At 38.5% G+C, this 19,801-nt stretch overlaps 1 protein-coding gene across 10 annotated transcripts in view; it reads right to left on the reverse strand.

The window, feature by feature from the left end:
- Positions 1-19,801, reverse strand: part of DOCK10 (dedicator of cytokinesis 10) — a 278,280-nt gene that overhangs the window by 77,638 nt on the left and 180,841 nt on the right. For all 10 annotated transcript variants that reach the window (XM_046018397.1, XM_046018398.1, XM_046018396.1 and 7 more), the window contains exons 12-17: positions 17,978-18,199; positions 17,668-17,790; positions 16,198-16,280; positions 3,949-4,071; positions 2,168-2,247; positions 175-362 (exon numbers count right to left, since the gene is read on the reverse strand). In XM_046018397.1, coding sequence (XP_045874353.1) covers positions 175-362; positions 2,168-2,247; positions 3,949-4,071; positions 16,198-16,280; positions 17,668-17,790; positions 17,978-18,199 — 819 coding nt within the window. The remainder of the gene's footprint in view (positions 1-174; positions 363-2,167; positions 2,248-3,948; positions 4,072-16,197; positions 16,281-17,667; positions 17,791-17,977; positions 18,200-19,801) is intronic.

Raw genomic sequence — 19,801 nt, forward strand, 5'->3', positions numbered from 1 at the left:
AAACACTTTGAAGGTGAAACTCATCACTGCCCCCTTATTAAGCACGATCTGCAAATGGATTTTTATTCCACAGTGTTGACCTATGATAATTTGTATTTGAACTTTCAAGAATCCATCTTAATATGATCTCAGTAGGGTGCAGAGGGAACACAAGGTCTCAGAAACATACCATACCTTGTTGAAGCATTTCTGGCTATCGTACTTGAGGTGCCTGGGGTAAATGTAAATTTGATTTTTGTAGTCTCTGTAAGGACGGCAGTACTTTGTTGAGTCGTAAATAAATTCTTCCACCTCCACTGTGGGTTCTAGTTGAGCTGTTACATCGAAAGGCTTGACAGGGATAAAGGACGATGTTACACAGTCTTTAAAAATCAGAAAATAAGAGTTTGTCATTTAATGGGATTGTTTAAGGTGAACAATACTTAACATACTTTAAAATGAATCCACTCAAAATAGAAACTCCATATTTGCAAAGGAATTTATGTTAAATTATGCAAGCATGAAGAATTCGTAGGAGGTAGAGATGATAGATAATCAGGCCATTTAATATCAAAATTGATGTCTCAGAAATGGGTAAATCTTTTGGATGGATTTATAATTGCAATCTTTTTACATTAAGCTTCATAATGAATACTAAATTTTAGCTGATGATTCTTGGAACACGCTAATCAGGTATTATAAGATAAGGATTAACCCACTGACCTTTACCTAACGTTATAAAAATAATACAGCTATTGACAAAACTTTGTCCAATCAGCCTATTATGGATAGTACCTAATGGATTGAGAATAACTTTTCCCCATGGAATGATTTCACAATACAGGCCTGCAGACCCCTCTGCATTATTTGGTATAATTTATTCTATTTTCCGCTCCAGCTTTTACAATCTTAAAAAACCTAGCCTTGTAGGAACAGCCTACGGAAAATAAAAAAGACAATTTGAAGTTTATAAATCAAAACTTCTGTCACTGAATAGCTTGGGGGCTGAGCTGTGGTCACTGGAAGGCAGCAAGGCCTTCTACTTTCTTTTACCCCATCTGGAATTTTCCTGTTTCAAAAAGGCAAAATCATCAGCTAAATATGCTTGGGAATCAGATTGCAAGGTTTTTTCCCGCCTGAAATCAATTATAATGTTTTTATTATATGTTCCAATTTCTCTAATGTCCTATAGTAATTTCAAAGGGAATATTCTAGCTTTCTCTTTCATTATTTTTCTTTTATGTAGGTAATAAAAGACAGACACATCTCACAAATCAGGTAGAGGAAATGGCTTAGTTTATTCTCTGTTTTTCCATGCCAATCAATATAAAAGAGATTTGGAACCATGGCTTAGGTTAAAATGCTCATTTTATTTCATATTAAAATTATTTGTAAAAAATTTAAAGAATGAAAAACTTAATAGTGCTAATGGTAATTCAAATATCCTGTGGTAATAATCCTCTCTCTGTCTGTAGTTTCATTTTAGGGTGCCTTATTCATTCTTTGCATCACTGAGAAAGTCACAGAAAAGGCAGAATCAGAAGTAACAAAACAAAATAGACCCATCTTGTCATTTTTGAAATAAATTCTAAAATTCTTATTTATAAGTTAATAAAAGCTCCTAAAATTCAAATTTTCACTGACTTGAAAAAGGTACACGCTCCCCATGTAATAATAGAGTCTAAAAATATTCCAGCGATAATTACAACGTGACCACTTGGGTGGCTACCCATAGTGTTCAGAACAACATTTGGCACACAGTTTGGGGGGACCAGCCCTGTATTTTGAGTCATAGGAACTGGATACAATATAAATTCTCCCGTTATGATTACTGGTTTATGAGTCTATCTGAATCCGACATTCCTCATTTACAGCCCTTCAGGGTTTTGAGGATTAAAGGACATAATTTAATACCTTGCAGGGTGCATGGTACATACCAGATATATATATTAGTTTACAATGAATATGGTTCCTGTCTTATCATACTGATAGTCTGTCTTAATGGAGAAATAAAAGCCCCAAATTTCTGTAGGATAATGAATTCCATTTATCCCAAAATTTGAGAAAAAACTCACAAAGTATTATAACTAACCAACTATCCAATGAACCAACCAACCAATCAACCAACCAAAAGACCACTAACTATTCAGAATTCTACAAGCAAACCGTGACATCATCATCATCATACTTGGATGTTCCAAAGGAATGTTGTCAACAGCAATATCCAGGCTTCCAGGGATGGTCTGTGTTTTGCTTACTCTGTCAGCCCTGTGAAAGTACAGAACAGAAACACACACACACACACACACACACACACACACACTGAATTATTTTAGTTGTCATGAAAATGAGTCAATTGTAATTCTGAGCTTTGATAAGAGTAAACAGTACAGCCTGAAACACCCTTGTGAATAGTTTCATTAAAAACTAAATTTTATGTAATATTGCCAATAAAAATAAAAATAGAAATCAGTGAGGGGTCAAGTTACAGATATTATGAAGAATGTTTTAGGTTTATTTGCTCCTTATTTCAGGTAACATTTATATAAATGGCCGAACAAGTATAATAGTAAATATAGTAAATAGATCATTTTTTGTTAACAAAAAGCTCTAGTATTTGAATTGGTTAAAGTGATTTATGTTCCTAAAGACTTTTAAGAAGTTTTGAGGACAAGGCTGGTCTTGGCTACAGTTGCTAAGTGGACAGTCTGCTCGTTCCTCTTCACCAACAACCAAGGACACGGAACCTTTCCCTGACCTTGGTTCTTCTGCCATTCTCCTGCTTCATGAATGTGTGCAGACACCCTCTTACTACCTATCCCTGTCCCCACATTCACTCCAGTTCTCTCCCTGTCTACCAAAACCTTCTGGCCTATCGTTTTTTTGTAGTGAGATGAAAGTTCTTGAATCTGAAAACAGTTTCAACTGTTATCCCTTGTTGGAGACCTAACAGAATAATTATAGTGGTGGGTCCAACCCAGTGCTTCCCAGCATGTGAGAGCTGACTGTTAAATTTTCCATCCTGTGGGTGTCAGGGGAGTAACAGTTTAAAGTCAATCACTTACCTTGAGAGATCTTATCATCACCAGATGTTGAATGCATGGTAATACATTTAAGGAATGCTGTGGCTTTTATAAAGTTTTTCTTCTTTTAGCACTATCTTTCATTGTCTTTTCCAAAAGAGTTTGGATGACAAAAATACTATGAACTATTGAATTCACAGCAATGAATTTCTCTGTGGAATTTCAATACATAGTTCTAAAATTCCTTAACACCCCTCCTATTTAGACGTGTCTATGTTTCCTTTCTTTGAATCTAGGCTGTATGATAGCTTGACTGTATATTATGGCAGAAATGTCACTGTGACATTTTCAGGGTCCTGGTCTTAAGAAACTGGTAGTGATCACTTTCTGTCCCTTGGGAAACTTACTCTTAGAAGTCAGCTATCCTTCCATGAGGAAGACATAGATAGTATTTCATGGAGAGGTTCCCATGGAGAAGAACCAGGGTCTCTAGTCCATAGCTCCACCTGAGCTCCCAGTGAACAGCCCATGTCAACTTGCCAGTCATTCAATGAGTCGTCTTGAATGTGGATCCTCTGTCTACATTTGACCTCTGCCAGCTGATGACATGTGCAGAAGAGACAAGCTTTCCCCACCTAACCATGTTCAAATTATGGATTTCGGAAAGTAAGTGATTCTCTTTTAAGCCACTAAGTTTTGGGGTGATCTGTTACATGGCAATAATAGTTAATTGACATGGTTTTATACTCTTTCCCTATAATTCTAGCAACTTGACTTTTGTTGTGTTATTCAGGCATAAGTGAGGTCATCTGTAAAGGATCTACTTTCCAGAAGAGTTTGGACATTCGAGAATCAGGTAATCAAATACTGTTTATGCAGAGTTAATAAGTCAATAGTAGCAATGTAGCTGATTCATGTAAATTTCAAGAGTATTCAAAAATCCTACCTTCTGTAATCTGACACTAGTTTTAGCAGGTCCTCTGTTGAAATCTTGCTACTTTCTTGTCTATACAATGGTGAAAATCTTGAGTCTCTGTCCACATTTCCCTGGTTGTCCTTAAATACTGATCTGAAAGAAAATAATAGTTGTTCAGGTTGGCACGTGAAAGTTGTTTACCAAGTTGTGTTTTTAAGGTGACAAATGATTCAATTTCCCATTTGTAATGGAAGAAACTGCAGGAACTAATGAACTAAAAAAGACAAGAAAACTTCTTAGGCAAAAGTTTCATTTAAATACTATCTTCATTATCTTTAATTCTTTGTTTTCAATTCAGTATCTACAGGGACAGCAGCTCGTTTCTATTACAACTACACTTATTTAGGATTTAGTAACATATCAAACCTTGGAATATTAGGGGAGGAATAAGAACAGGTTAGTCCTTTTTTCATTATTTTCTGGGCAAGCCAAGGCCACCTCAGTTTGGGTGGTGCCATCAGAATTTACAAATGGTGGAAAAAGAATAAGGTTATAGTGTGTGTGGGTCTAGAGGGCCAGACTCTTGAAACACTTTCCTGGAGATAGATGTGCCCATGTCCTAAATTTTAGGACAGAGGCAAAGATCAAGTGAAGAACACTTGAGTCAGAATTATGTATTAAATTAATGAATGTCATTTATTTTCTTCCCTGGTCCATTTCATTGGAACTAGATAGATTTAGTCAGAACACATAAATTATTTTTGTCCAAATAGTATAGTAATGTCAGGCAATACAATAGCATGCTTAAGGTTAGTGTTTCTTCCTTATAATTAATCATACTCCATGCCTATCGAAAAAATGAGACCTGTGTGTAATTAATTTTTCATTTAATGCTAGAGAGCTGCTGAAATTTTATTTCTTTTAACTTAAGGAACTTGACTGTTTTGTTACTCTTTAAATTAACCAAAGATTTCAATACACAGGCTGAGGTGGCCATTTAGATAGATATCTGATCACAGAGCTTTAGTGTCAAATAATACAGAAAATGGGCCCGAATGATATTTTTAGACTGCTTCAACCTTTCTGCTCATTTTTCTCTGTTAAGTAGTCGGGGGAGGGGAAAAAGATCGCCTCTCAAATAACACTGGGGAAGCAGAATGAAAATACTTAACTCAAAGATTATTTTTGTTTAATTATTATGTAAGGCTTTTGTGTGCACGATGTGTTGAAACCAACTTGATGTATTTACAACACAGCAGGAGGTTGAACTGAGCTTGAGTAGTGTGTGTGTGTGTGTGTGTGTGTGTGTGTGTGTGTGTCTGTGTGTGTGTTTAATTAACCAGTCACTACAAATGTATCAATTGATGTGAGTTGTATAACTCATTTTTGCTTTTAGCCACAGCTCTGTCCTGGAAAGAGCTCACTGACATTGGACACATTGTAAAGAGAATGAAGAGCACAGCACCGTGGAGAAATACTGCTCACAGAGCCATACACACTGGCCTTGCTCAATAAATATGCTAACTGGCAAGAGAACAGAGAACTGACTCATTTATACAGATGGCTTCAGGATGGCTGGGATGTTGTGCCTCATTCCAGCTGCCGCAGTTGGACAATGATCAGTATAAGGTGAGGGTCTCAAAACCATGACACGTTGGGTATTACTGAAGAAAATCACAGTTTAGCCTGAAGGAGAAAAGCAGCTTAGGTATCTCCCAGAGCCTCATTCCTAAGCAGCATGAATAGCTGTGACCCATCAAAAGAATAGGGCATATTTTTTTGTGGTTAATATAAGATAAAACATAAAAGTAATTGTCAGGCAGTTTAAACATATTTTAAAAAAATGAATTATTTAATCGGTTGAGCCATAAGATGATGGAAAGCGCCCCTCGGAGATGCACCAGTTTTTGTCACTTGGAAGGATTCAGCGGTTGTACAACCATATGCTGGGGATGCTGTTGCAGTGTATGCCTTCTGTAAATAGATAGATATAAGAGGGAAATTGTTCTTGTAAATAGATAGATATAAGAGGGAAATTGTTCTTATAAATACATAGATATAAGAGGGAAATTGTTCTTTTAGTTTTGTTCAGTTTTAAAGAAAACCTAGGATTGTGCACTGGTATACTCAGAATATTGTATAAGAGGGATTAAAAGAAATCAGAGTCCTGGCATGTATTTGGGCACATATGATGATAGTCACAATATGCATGGAAAGAGTTCCCTTTTACAGTAAGACACATTGGTAAAGGTCAACTTTATCCCAAATCAAAGAGCAAAAAATACCCATTGTAGCCATCTGAATATGTTCTCTTTATCTCCTCCAAGAATAACCTTTTTAAAAAAAAAAAAAAAAACAACATAAAAAAACCACTATAGCTGGTGCCAAAAATAAGAAAACACACCAAATTCATTTCAGAAAAACTGTTGACAGTGAAACTGTTGACAGTGATGAGCATCTGTGCATGCAGTGGTGGGTGGGATGGGTTGGATCTTTAGGGTACACTCACAACTATATTGTTAGGCAAACTGCAATGTAGAAGATTAGCAGGAAAAAACCTGGCCAGACAACCAGCAGTAACAATGGAGGATTGAAATATGTCAGCAGGCTAGTGTATATCAAAATGGCTTGAGGGACCAAAATCCCTCCTCTGATTCAGTCACCATTCATTTGAAGCAATTTCCACAGTGTGAAGAGTAAATTAAAATCTTGTTCGGCTGAACCTTGTACTTATTTTTGCAATTAGTTATTCCAAGTGGTTTAACATGAACTCTTCAGAACTGTGCTGCTAACCATTTTTTCTCAGATGGCAGAGAGGTTTATGAACATGCAAGCTGTATGTTTATACACACAAATTGGTAGTGTCTCCTGTTTCCCAACCTACAACCAAACCACTCATCAGGCATTAATGTAACATGAGCTTGTGGTACTGTTGGCTTTCCTGTTTTGCACATAATTACTCCAATAGCCAGTAATACTGTCAGTCTCCCTAGAAACTTCACCCGTCATTCTTCCAGCATATTTTACCAGGCAACTTCACAGTACAATTGTTACTTCTTCTCTTTACCGCTCTACGGTAAGTGGTAATTCTTTCCCTTCTTTTCCCCACATTATTCTTCACTGCCCCAAATTTACCAGGAAGAGGGACTTGTTGCAGAAAATATTATCTCTACAGGTGAGTTAATAATAATCATATAAGAATAGTGGCTTCTAACCATGGCTGTCTTTTATTGGGTACATATCTGTGCTCATTAATCCCTACAACAGTAAATTAGATATTAAAACAGAGGTAAGGACAGACTATGATTACTTGCCTAAGTTCTCTTGGCAACGAAGTGGAATTGAGATTTCAAAACCAGCTCTGGCTCTCAAACACCTGCTTCTAAAACCTCACAAAAGTTCTGGATCCTTTAAGAGAACATATGTTCACCCTTGTAATTTGGCTATATTTCACTCTTGCCAGGGGAAACCTTGCCTCTATATGCCCCAATGGGTTTTCTTTTGGGAACCAAGAATACTTATCATTATAATAAGTGGAGAAACAAAAACAATGAAATACAGAAGATGGCGGAGAAGTAGCAGCCTGAGACTACATCAGGTAGCAGGAGATCAGCTCGATAGCTTATCTAAACATTGCAAACACCTACAAATCCAACGGGAAAGTGAAGAGAAGAAGAACAGCAACTCTAGAAACAGAAAATCAACCACTTTCTGAAAGGTAGGACTGGCGGAGAAGTGAATCTAAAACGACGGGAAGATAGACCGCGGGGGGAGGGGCCGGCTCCCGGCAAGCGGCGGAGGAACGGAGCACAAAATCAGGACTTTTAAAAGTCTGTTCCACTGAGGGACATTGCTCCAGGGGCTAAACCTGGGTGAAGCCCACGTGGGGCCAGCGTGGCCCCAGGCCCCGCAGGGTCACAGAAGGATTGGGGGTGTCAGAGTGTCGGAGAGCTCGCAGGTATTAGAACGGAGAAGCCGGCTTCAGAGACAGAGAGCCGAGGACTGAACTCTCAGCTCGGGGTTACCTTGAACTGGTCGCGGGCTGGGTGAGCTCGGAGCGTGGCTAGAGGCTGGGGATACGGGAGTGATTGGGTGCTGTCCTCTGGGGGCGCACTGAGGAGTGGGGCCCCAGGCTCTCGGCTCCTCCGGGCCAGAGACTAGGAGGCCGCCATTTTCATTCCCGTCCTCCGGAACTCTACGGAAAGCGTTCAGGGAACAGAAGCTCCCAAAAGCGAACCCGAGCCGATTACTTAGTCCGGCCGCCGGTAAGGGCGGTGCAATCCCGCCTCGGGCAAAGACACTTGAGAGTCACTACAACAGGCCCCTCCCCCAGAAGATCAACAAAATATCCAGCCAGGACAAAGTTCATCTATCAAGGAGAAAGCAGGTTCAATTCCTAAGACCGCAGAGCAATTCCAGAGGAGGAGAAAGCAAAGCACGGAACTCATGGCTTTCTCCCCATGATTCTTTAGTCTTGTGGCTACTTCAATTTTTTTTTCTTTTTTTCAATTTTTTTTTCTTTTTTCTTTTTTCTTTTTCTGCTAAATTTTTTAAAACTTTTACCCTTTTCTTTTTTTAACGTTTTTTGACTAGTTCATCTAAATATATATATTTTTTCTTTCTTTTTTATATTTTTTTGTTTTATTTTTTTAAATTTTTTTCTTTTTTTTTTCTTTTTTTTTTCAGAACCTGTTTTTATCCCCTTTCTCCCCCCCACAATTAGGTCTCTTCTGATTTGGTTACAGCGCATTTTTCTGGGGTCTTTGCCACCCTTTTAGTAGTTTATTTGCTCCTTCATATCCTCTTATCTGGACAAAATGACAAGGCGGAAAAAATCACCACAAACAAAAGAACAAGAGACAGTACCGAAGGCTAGGGACCTAATCAACACAGACATGGGTAATATGTCAGATCAAGAGTTCAGAATGACGATTCTGAACATTCTAGCTGGGCTCGAAAAAGGCATGGAAGATATTAGAGAAACCCTCTCTGGAGATATTAAAGCCCTTTCTGGAGAAATTAAAGAACTAAAATTTAACCAAGTTGAAATAAAAAAAGCTATTAATGAGGTGCAATCAAAAATGGAGGCTCTCACTGCTAGGATAAATGAGGCAGAAAAAAGAATTAGTGATATAGAAGACCAAATGACAGAGAATAAGGAAGCCGAGCAAAAGAGGGACAAACAGCTACTGGACCATGAGGGGAGAATTCGAGAGATAAGTGACACCATAAGATGAAACAACATTAGAATAATTGGGATTCCAGAAGAAGAAGAAACAGAGAGGGGAGCAGAAGGTCTATTGGAGAGAATCATTGGAGAGAATTTCCCTAATATGGCAAAGGGAACAAGCATCAAAATCCAGGAGATGCAGAGAACCCCCCTCAAAGTCAACAAGAATAGGTCCACACCCCGTCACCTAATAGTAAAATTTACAAGTCTTAGTGACAAAGAGAAAATCCTGAAAGCAGCCCAAGAAAAGAAGTCTGTAACATACAATGGTAAAAATATTAGATTGGCGACAGACTTATCCACAGAGACCAGGCAGGCCAGAAAGAGCTGGCATGATATATTCAGAGCACTCAACGAGAAAAACATGCAGCCAAGAATACTCTATCCAGCTAGGCTATCATTGAAAATAGAAGGAGAGATAAAAAGCTTCCAGGACAAACAAAAACTGAAAGAATTTGTAAACACCAAACCAGCTCTACAGGAAATATTGAAAGGGGTCCTCTAAGCAAAGAGAGAGCCTAAAAGTAGTAGATCAGAAAGGTACAGAGACAATATACAGTAACAGTCACCTTACAGGCTAATAATGGCACTAAATTCATATCTCTCAATAGTTACCCTGAATGTTAATGGGCTAAATGCCCCAATCAAAAGACACAGGGTATCAGAATGGATAAAAAAACAAAACCCATCAGTATGTTGCCTACAAGAAACTCATTTTAGACACGAAGACACCTCCAGATTTAAAGTGAGGGGGTGGAAAACAATTTACCATGCTAATGGGCATCAGAAGAAAGCTGGGGTGGCAATCCTTATATCAGATCAATTAGATTTCAAGCCAAAGACTATAATAAGAGATGAGGAAGGACACTATATCCTACTCAAAGGGTCTGTCCAACAAGAAGATCTAACAATTTTAAATATCTATGCCCCTAACGTGGGAGCAGCCAACTATATCAACCAATTAATAACAAAATCAAAGAAACACATCAATATTAATACAATAATAGTAGGGGACTTTAACACTCCCCTCACTGAAATGGACAGATCATCCAAGCCAAAGAACAACAAGGAAATAAAGGCCTTAAATGACACACTGGACCAGATGGACATCACAGATATATTCAGAACATTTCATCCCAAAGCAACAGAATACACATTCTTCTCTAGTGCACATGGAACCTTCTCCAGAATAGATCACATCCTGGGTCACAAATCAGGTCTCAACCGGTATCAAAAGATTAGGATTATTCCCTGCATATTTTCAGACCACAATGCTCTGAAGCTAGAACTCAATCACAAGAGGAAAGCTGGAAAGAACCCAAATACATGGAGACTAGACAGCATCCTTCTAAAGAATGAATGGGTTAACCAGGAAATTAAAGAAGAATTGAAAAAATTCATGGAAACAAATGATAATGAAAACACAACAGTTCAAAATCTGTGGGACACAGCAAAGGCAGTCCTGAGAGGAAAATATATAGCGGTACAAGCCTTTCTCAAGAAACAAGAAAGGTCTCAAGTACACAACCTAACCCTACACGTAAAGGAGCTGGAGAAAGAACAAGAAAGAAACCCTCAACCCAGCAGGAGAAGAGAAATCATAAAGATCAGAGCAGAAATCAAGGAAATAGAAACCAAAAAAACAATAGAAAAAATCAATGAAACTAGGAGCTGGTTCTTTGAAAGAATCAATAAGATTGACAAACCCCTGGCCAGACTCATCAAAAAGAAAAGAGAAAGGACCCAAATAAATAAAATCATGAATGAAAGAGGAGAGATCACAACTAACACCAAGGAAATACAGACAATTATAAGAACATACTATGAGCAACTCTATGCAACAAATTTGACAATCTGGAAGAAATGGATGCATTCCTAGAGACATATAAACTACCACAACTGAACCAGGAAGAAATAGAAAACCTGAACAGGCCCATAACCAGTAAGGAGATTGAAACAGTCATCAAAAATCTCCAAACAAACAAACGCCCAGGGCCAGACGGCTTCCCAGGGGAATTCTACCAAACATTTAAAGAAGAACTAATTCCTATTCTCCTGAAACTGTTCCAAAAAATAGAAACGGAAGGAAAACTTCCAAACTCATTTTATGAGGCCAGCATCACCTTGATCCCAAAACCAGACAAGGATCCCACCAAAAAAGAGAACTACAGACCAATATCCTTGATGAACACAGACACAAAAATTCTCGCCAAAATACTAGCCAATAGGATTCAACAGTACATTAAAAGGATTATTCACCACGATCAAGTGGGATTTATTCCAGGGCTGCAGGGTTGGTTCAACATCCACAAATCAATCAATGTGATAGAACACATTAATAAAAGAAAGAACAAGAACCATATGATACTCTCAATAGATGCTGAAAAGGCATTTGACAAAGTACAGCATCCCTTCCTGATCAAAACTCTTCAAAGTGTGGGGATAGAGGGCACATACCTCAATATTATCAAAGCCATCTATGAAAAACCCACCGCAAATATCATTCTCAATGGAGAAAAACTGAAAGCTTTTCCGTTAAGGTCAGGAACACGGCAGGGATGTCCATTATCAGTACTGCTGTTCAACATAGTACTAGAAGTCCTAGCCGCAGCAATCAGACAACAAAAAGAAATTAAAGGCATCCAAATTGGTAAAGAAGAAGTCAAACTATCACTCTTCGCAGATGATATGATACTATATGTGGAAAACCCAAAAGACTCCACTCCAAAACTGCTAGAACTTGTACAGGAATTCAGTAAAGTGTCAGGATATAAAATCAATGCACAGAAATCAGTTGCATTTCTGTACACCAACAACAAGACTGAAGAAAGAGAAATTAAGGAGTCAATCCCATTTACAATTGTACCCAAAACTATCAGATACCTAGGAATAAACCTAACCAAAGAGACTAAGAATCTATACACAGAAAATTATAAAGTACTCATGAAAGAAATTGAGGAAGACACAAAGAAATGGAAAAATGTTCCATGCTCCTGGATTGGAAGAATAAATATTGTGAAAATGTCTATGCTACCTAAAGCAATCTACACATTTAATGCAATCCCTATCAAAATACCATCCATTTTTTTCAAAGAAATGGAACAAATAATCCTAAAATTTATATGTAACCAGAAAAGACCTCAAATAGCCAAAGGAATATTGAAAAAGAAAGCCAAAGTTGGTGGCATCACAATTCCGGACTTCAAGCTCTATTACAAAGCTGTCATCATCAAGACAGCATGGTACTGGCACAAAAACAGACACATAGATCAGTGGAACAGAATAGAGAGCCCAGAAATCGACCCTCAACTCTATGGTCAACTCATCTTCAACAAAGCAGGAAAGAATGTCCAATGGAAAAAAAACAGCCTCTTCAATAAATGGTGCTGGGAAAATTGGACAGCCACATGCAGAAAAATGAAATTGGACCACTTCCTTACACCACACACGAAAATAGACTCCAAATGGATGAAGGACCTCAATGTGAGAAAGGAATCCATCAAAATCCTTGAGGAGAATGCAGGCACAACCTCTTCGACCTCAGCCGTAGCAACATCTTCCTAGGAACAACGGCAAAGGCAAGGGAAGCAAGGGCAAAAATGAACTATTGGGATTTCATCAAGATCAAAAGCTTCTGCACAGCAAAGGAAACAGTTAACAAAACCAAAAGACAACTGACAGAATGGGAGAAGATATTTGCAAACGACATATCAGATAAAGGGCTGGTATCCAAAATCTATAAGGAACTTAGCAAACTCAACACCCAAAGAACAAACAATCCAATCAAGAAATGGGCAGAGGACATGAACAGACATTTCTGCAAAGAAGACATCCAGATGGCCAACAGACACATGAAAAAGTGCTCCACGTCACTCGGCATCAGGGAAATACAAATCAAAACCACAATGAGATATCACCTCACACCAGTCAGAATGGCTAAAATGAACAAGTCAGGAAATGACAGATGCTGGCGAGGATGTGGAGAAAGGGGAACCCTCCTCCACTGTTGGTGGGAATGCAAGCTGGTGCAACCACTCTGGAAAACAGCATGGAGGTTCCTCAAAATGTTGAAAATAGAACTACCCTATGACCCAGCAATTGCACTACTGGGTATTTACCCTAAAGATAAAAACATAGTGATCCGAAGGGGCACGTGTACCCGAATGTTTATAGCAGCAATGTCTACAATAGCCAAACTATGGAAAGAACCTAGATGTCCATCAACAGATGAATGGATAAAGAAGATGTGGTATATATACACAATGGAATATTATGCAGACATCAAAAGAAATGAAATCATGCCATTTGCGACGACGTGGATGGAACTAGAGCGTATCATGCTTAGTGAAATAAGTCAATCGGAGAAAGACAACTATCATATGATCTCCCTGATATGAGGACATGGAGAAGCAACATGGGGGGGTAGGGGGATAGGAGAAGAATAAATGAAACAAGATGGGATTGGGAGGGAGACAAACCATAAATGACTCTTAATCTCACAAAACAAACTGGGGGTTGCTGGGGGGAGGTGGGATTGGGAGATGGGGAGGGGGCTATGGACATTGGGGAGGGTAAGTGCTATCGTGAGTGCTGTGAAGTGTGTAAACCTGGCGATTCACAGACCTGTACCCCTGGGGATAAAAATACATTATATGTTTATTAAAAAAAAAATTTGGAAGGGGAGGCGAACCATAAGAGACTATGGACTCTGAAAAACAACCTAAGGGTTTTGAAGGGTCAGGGGTGGGAGGTTGGGGGAACAGGTGGTGGGTAATAGGGAGGGCACGTTTTGCATGGAGCACTGGGTGTTGTGCAAAAAGAATGAATACTGTTACGCTGAAAAAAATAAATAAAATGGAAAAAAAAACAATGAAATACAACATAGAGGAGTCAGTATATTCAAATACTATCTGTTCCATGCATTAGATGATGACATTAGCTGTTCCTGCAGAGAGAGACAGACAAGAGGGACAGAGAGTTATGTGTGATCTACTTTATGTCAAATGCTTTTGTATCTGAGACAACACCTATTGCCCATGAGGCAGATGCTGTCAGCTTCATTCTGTGGATGGGACCCTGAGACCTGGAGAGGAAACTTGCCTGAAGTTACCATTCTTTAAGTGATGGTCTGATTTGGACCACATCTGTCCAACTCCTGGGCCTGGTCTCATTCTCCCTTATGACAGGGATGTCTGAGGGCAAATTCATTCCTGGAGACTGTGTAATTCTGTTTGCTCATGTTTCTACCTTTCCCTTCCCATCCACCTGTCCCCAACTTCAAGGAAGAACCTCAAAAGGATAATAAATATTGGTGGATTCACTCCAGTATGCTCATCCCTGGGTACTGGGAGAACTAAAAATAGCAAAAGGAACAAATTCTGTCTTCTTTCTGGATTTTTAAAGTTACCACCACTGGGACAATGTCACCAATACTCAAATGAATACTTTTAAGGCTGTCTTACTTTGTAGCACTAATTAACTTTTTAAAGTTCTTTTGGTTTATATGTTGCTAACTTTTCTTCCTTATGTCTGTGACGGGCTTTTCCTCTTTTTAAATCTTATTTTATTTAAATTAAATTAAATTAGCATAGAGTGTATCATTGGTTTCAGAGTTAGAGTTCAGTAATTCTTCAGTTGCATATAACACCCAGTGCTCATTACTTCATGTGCCCTCCTTAATGTTTACCACCCAGTTATCCCATCTTCTACCTCCCTCTCTTCCAGCAATCCTCAGCTTGCTTCCTATAGTCAAGAGTCTGTTACGGTTTGTGTCTCTCTCTGATTTTGTCTTGTTTTATTTTTTCACTCCCTTCCCCTATGATCCTCTTTTGGTATTATGCTAAATTAAATAAATCAATCAGAGAAAGGTAATTAATCATATGATCTCACTGATATGAGGAATTTGAGAAACAAGACAGAGGATCATGTGAAAGGGAGGGAAAATGAAACAAGGTGAAACCAGACAGGGAGAGAAACCAAAAAAGACTCTTAATCTCAGAAACAAACTGAGGGCTGCTGGAGGGTAGAGGGGTTGGAGGGATGGGGTGGCCGGGTGATGGACACTGGGGAGGGTATGTGCTATAGTGAGTGTTGTGAATTGTGTAAGACTGATGAGTCACAGACCTGTACCCCCGAAACAAATAATACATCATATGTTAATTAAAAAAAAAAAAAGAAATTCCTACAGACATAAGGAGGCCAAGAGATTGAGGAGGACAATAAGAATTGATCTTTAACTAAATCCATAAACAATTCTTGTTCTTTATGCAGAGGTTATCTGTCCAGGGGGATGATTCTACCTGCAGTGTCCGCATAACTCAGCATTTCTATCAGAGCATGAACCGGTACTGAAAAATTTAGTGAAATCAAAGAGAGTTTTGATGATCAAATTGATGGTTTCATTTGGACATCCAGATATAGCCCTGTGCCCTGCACAAAGATGAAAATATGCAGCTGCATAAGAAATCAGTGCTTCCATCTGAATTTTATGCACACCAAACTCTCAGGACTGATATAAAGTCAAGTGTTTATTGAACGAAATATGCATAATAAACAAGTAATGACATCGATCCTACCAAGAAGCCACGGGGTATCTGGTCATGCACACACATGCACTCATGTCGCAGCTTCAATCTATTTTAAACTGTCTTGCTAAATTGTCTTGTAAAACACATGTTTCTGGGGAGCACTGTTTATGAAGATGACCACAGTAATATTCTTCTAGGTGTTGGTGTATTAAAAATAGCAGGGGGGGGGCGCCTGGATGCCTCAGTCAGTTAAGCCTCCACCTCTTGATTTTAGCTCAAGTCGTGATCTCAGGGTCATAAGATCGAGCCCCGAGTTGAGCGCTGCACTGAGCAAGGAGTCTACTTCTCTCTCTCCCTTGGCTCCTCCCCCTGCCTGTGGACATGCAAGTCTCTCTGTCTATCAAATAAATAAATAAATCTTAAAAACAACAACAACCAGGTAACAGAGAGGTGTTCAAACTGAAGTTTTCAATGGAGACTATAAATGCATGACTCTTTTGTTGATTGTTGCTGTCAACCTACCTCACCGCCCAAGCAAAAGGCATGCGGTATTTTCCCAACTTGCTCAAGAACTGCCTGTTGGATTTTAGTATCTTTTGTGCATACTGAGGGAAAAAGAAACAAAAATATGTTTAGAACACCTCTTTACAAACTGTCAAAGTAAAATACTAATACATACTTTTCCATATTATCTTACACTGAAACTCCGAAATTCTGCCTCACTGGCCTGCAGACTCTGTCTTGTGAAGAACCAAACACTGTCCTCTGTGTTGGACCTACTGTATTGTGTTCTGGAATTTTCACTCTGGAAATTTCAAATACATTGGTACCCTTGTCTTGGAGTGCCAAAATTTTCCCCTTTTTTTCAGACTTGAAAGACCTTAAAACATTGAATGGAAAGTGTTTTCAAATTTGCACTCATAGTCTGTGTTATGCTTTTATTTGTGATAGCAGTGGTTGGCAAACTTGTTCTGCAGAGGGTCACACAGTAAATATACTGGGCTTTGTGGACCGCGTGGTTTATGTCACAGCTTCTCAGCTCTGCTTCTCTAGTGGGAAGGTGGCCAGACAATCCATAAATGGATCAGTGTGACTGTGTAAATGAAACTTTATTTATAGAAACAGGTGGCAGGTGGATCTGGCTGGCATGTCATAGTTTGCCAAGCCCCAAATCTCATAATTATGCTAAACACTGCCTTAAAAGGCACATGCTCAAATTTAATGTTTAGGCATTCTTTCCCCAATGTATTTCCTTTGTGTGAAAAATACAGACATTTAACATTTATCTTCTATTAAATAGTAATATTTGATTATTAAAGAGAATATAGTTATTAAAAAAAAAAAAAGAAAGAGAGGCGCCTGGGTAGTTCAGTTAGTTAAGCTTTTGGCGCCTTATTTTGGCTCAGGTCATGATCTCAGGATAGTGAGATTGAGGCCTGCATCAGGCTCCACACTCAGCGGGGTCTGCTGGAGGTTGTCTCTCTTTCTCCCTCTCCCCTTGCCACATGTGCCCAATCTCTCTAAAAAAAAAAATAAAATAAGTTAAAAAAAAGAAAAAAGGAAGAAAATATTTCTTGTAGTCCCACCATTCAAAGAACTTTTAGTATTTCCTCTTTCTTCATTTAGGTATATTAGAATAAATTGACATAAAATTATCTATCTTACTTTTTCACTTATTTCATCATCAGTAAACTAAGTATCCACTTGTTTTTAAATCAGATTAATCCTAACTTTTCATTATTGCTAATACTTTGATCCTTGGAGTTAAAGCTTCATTCACATTTAAGTTTATTTCTACTAATAGATTATCAGAAGTCAGTCAAAAACATAAACCAAGAATAAAAACTTTCAAATTTTCCTAAGGGACATTCATTTCACTAAAAGTGTCTATTTCAAGACTTACATTTTACCAAGCTTGATAATTCTTCAAGGCAAGATGATTTTATATCTTGAAAGCAATTGAAATTATTTATGGAAAACTTAATGCATTACCTTGTTGGAGTCCGGATTCTTAATATAAGGTTCAGCACCACTTGCAATGTTCCCCATCAGTACTTTTTCGATTTTGGCCACGAAAACAATTTCAGAATGCGGATTGCTTACAGAAAATATAGCCTATGTACAGGGAAAACAGCTAGTAAGAATCTAAGGAAGCATATTGAAGACATTAACAAAATCCCACTTTTTTTTTTTTAAAGGGACAGCTTTAAGGGAATTTTTATTTCAGAAACTGATGTAATCTTTTGGTGAGAACAATGAAACAAGCGTTTTTGGTGCCATCACAAGTAAACAAAAGTGCAACCTGTTTTGGAAATTTCAGCCATTCCTCTGGAAAGCCTTTGATGTGAGGTTCTTCTGATTGTCTGGGAGTGACAGTGTTAATGTTTCCATTTTCCAAAGCCACGGAAGACCCTGAGAGCATCTGCCTGACCGCAGTGTGATTTAGATCCACATGAAAATCGGCAGAAATCTTCCTGCTGTCTCTGAGGTCATAAAGTGCCACACTCACAAAAAAAGGCTCAATCTGCAGGAAAAACAAAGAGTCAGTGGTTTTGATATAAAATCATTATACCTGCAGCTGTCCCATCAGTATATTATTTAAGAAAACAGTAGGTAAACTACATAATATTTTTCATATCATAATATATATCAAGAGGTAAGTGATCAGCAGTTTTAAAGAAATATTCTAAGACTACTCCTATGTCCTGATACTCATCAAACCTAATCTACCATTGATCACTCCCACTAGAACCAACTACAACTCTGATGGCTACCAATGGTGATTATCTAGTTCCATCATTCCTTCTCCCTTTATTCATTGGCATTCTACCATAATGATGAGCTTTCCCTTCTTATTTCTTATTTATTTATTTAAGTATAGACTTATGGACTACTATTATTTTATTCAACAGATTTAAATATCTTACTATCATTATTTATAGTAGTGCTCAAATTGTCCCAGATTTGGCTAGATGTAGCTCCTTGGCTAGAGGTGTCTTCTTGGTGGATCCCCATAATTCTAGGGGACACTTCTTTATTCAACAAGGTGTTCTATGCTCATCTTATACTGCCACTGCTCCAGTCATTTCTCCATAGAGCTCTGCTTCCTTTTTGTGAGGGTGACATTTAGAAACCAAGATCTCAGGGCTCATTATGCTCATTGTTACTGGGACACAAACACACACATCTACAAACACACCCATACACATGCATGTGTCCATACACGTAACATTCACATCTACAATGATTACTTTATCTGTATCTGTACATGAATATTTATTAAAAACTCAAAAGTTCATGTTGAAACTTATATTTCCAATTCAAATCCAAAGACTTCTTTTGAGCCTTTCCCCTATTCATATTTCATGTAACTCCTTCCTTTAATAGTGAAAGACTTGACTCTTCTTATCATTGGCCTATTTCCTTATTTGTTAAATCATTTTACTTACTGGTTCGAAGTAACCAGTCTCCCAACCACAGCTGCCTTCTCTAATTGCCTGCTCTGTACCACTCTGCCAAGTGTCCCAGATCCTGGCAAGACCATGTGCAAGGATTCTGTGACTTCACACGGCTTTCTTTCCCTTATCATGTGGAGTTCTTGTGTGCTCCAAGGCTCTGTGTGACTGCCCCTCCACCTCTTACCACCATGCTAAGAAGGAAGGGAAGATATGAAATAAAGACAAAATGGGAAGAGAATGGAAGATGGGAAGGAAAGGAAAGTTTCTTGGTCGAGTTTTTCTTTTTTAAAGATTTTGTTTATTTATTTGAGAGAATGAGAGAAAGTGCACACAGAAGCAGTGGGATGTGAGGAGCAGATGGAGAGGGAGAAACTAACTCACAGCTGATCAGGTAGCCAGCTGAGCATGTAGCCTGCTGAGCATGTAGCTTGCCCAGCTGGGGTGGGGGTGGAGGGCTTAATCCCAGGACCTCCGGTAAAAATGTGATTAGAAGGGACATCTATGATTGGTTGAGTGATATGTGCAAAGCCATAAATTCATATAAGAACATAAAGAACACGAAAGAATGAATTTGTAGGAGATGCATTTGAGGAATATTAAGGAGGTACAATCAAAGTATGCAGAAGTCCACTGGGTGTCCGGTTGGCTGGAGAGAGCTGTTCACAGGG

Source organism: Meles meles, chromosome 9, assembly GCF_922984935.1.
Source record: "Meles meles chromosome 9, mMelMel3.1 paternal haplotype, whole genome shotgun sequence".
In the NCBI taxonomy this organism is placed as follows: Eukaryota; Metazoa; Chordata; class Mammalia; order Carnivora; family Mustelidae; genus Meles; species Meles meles.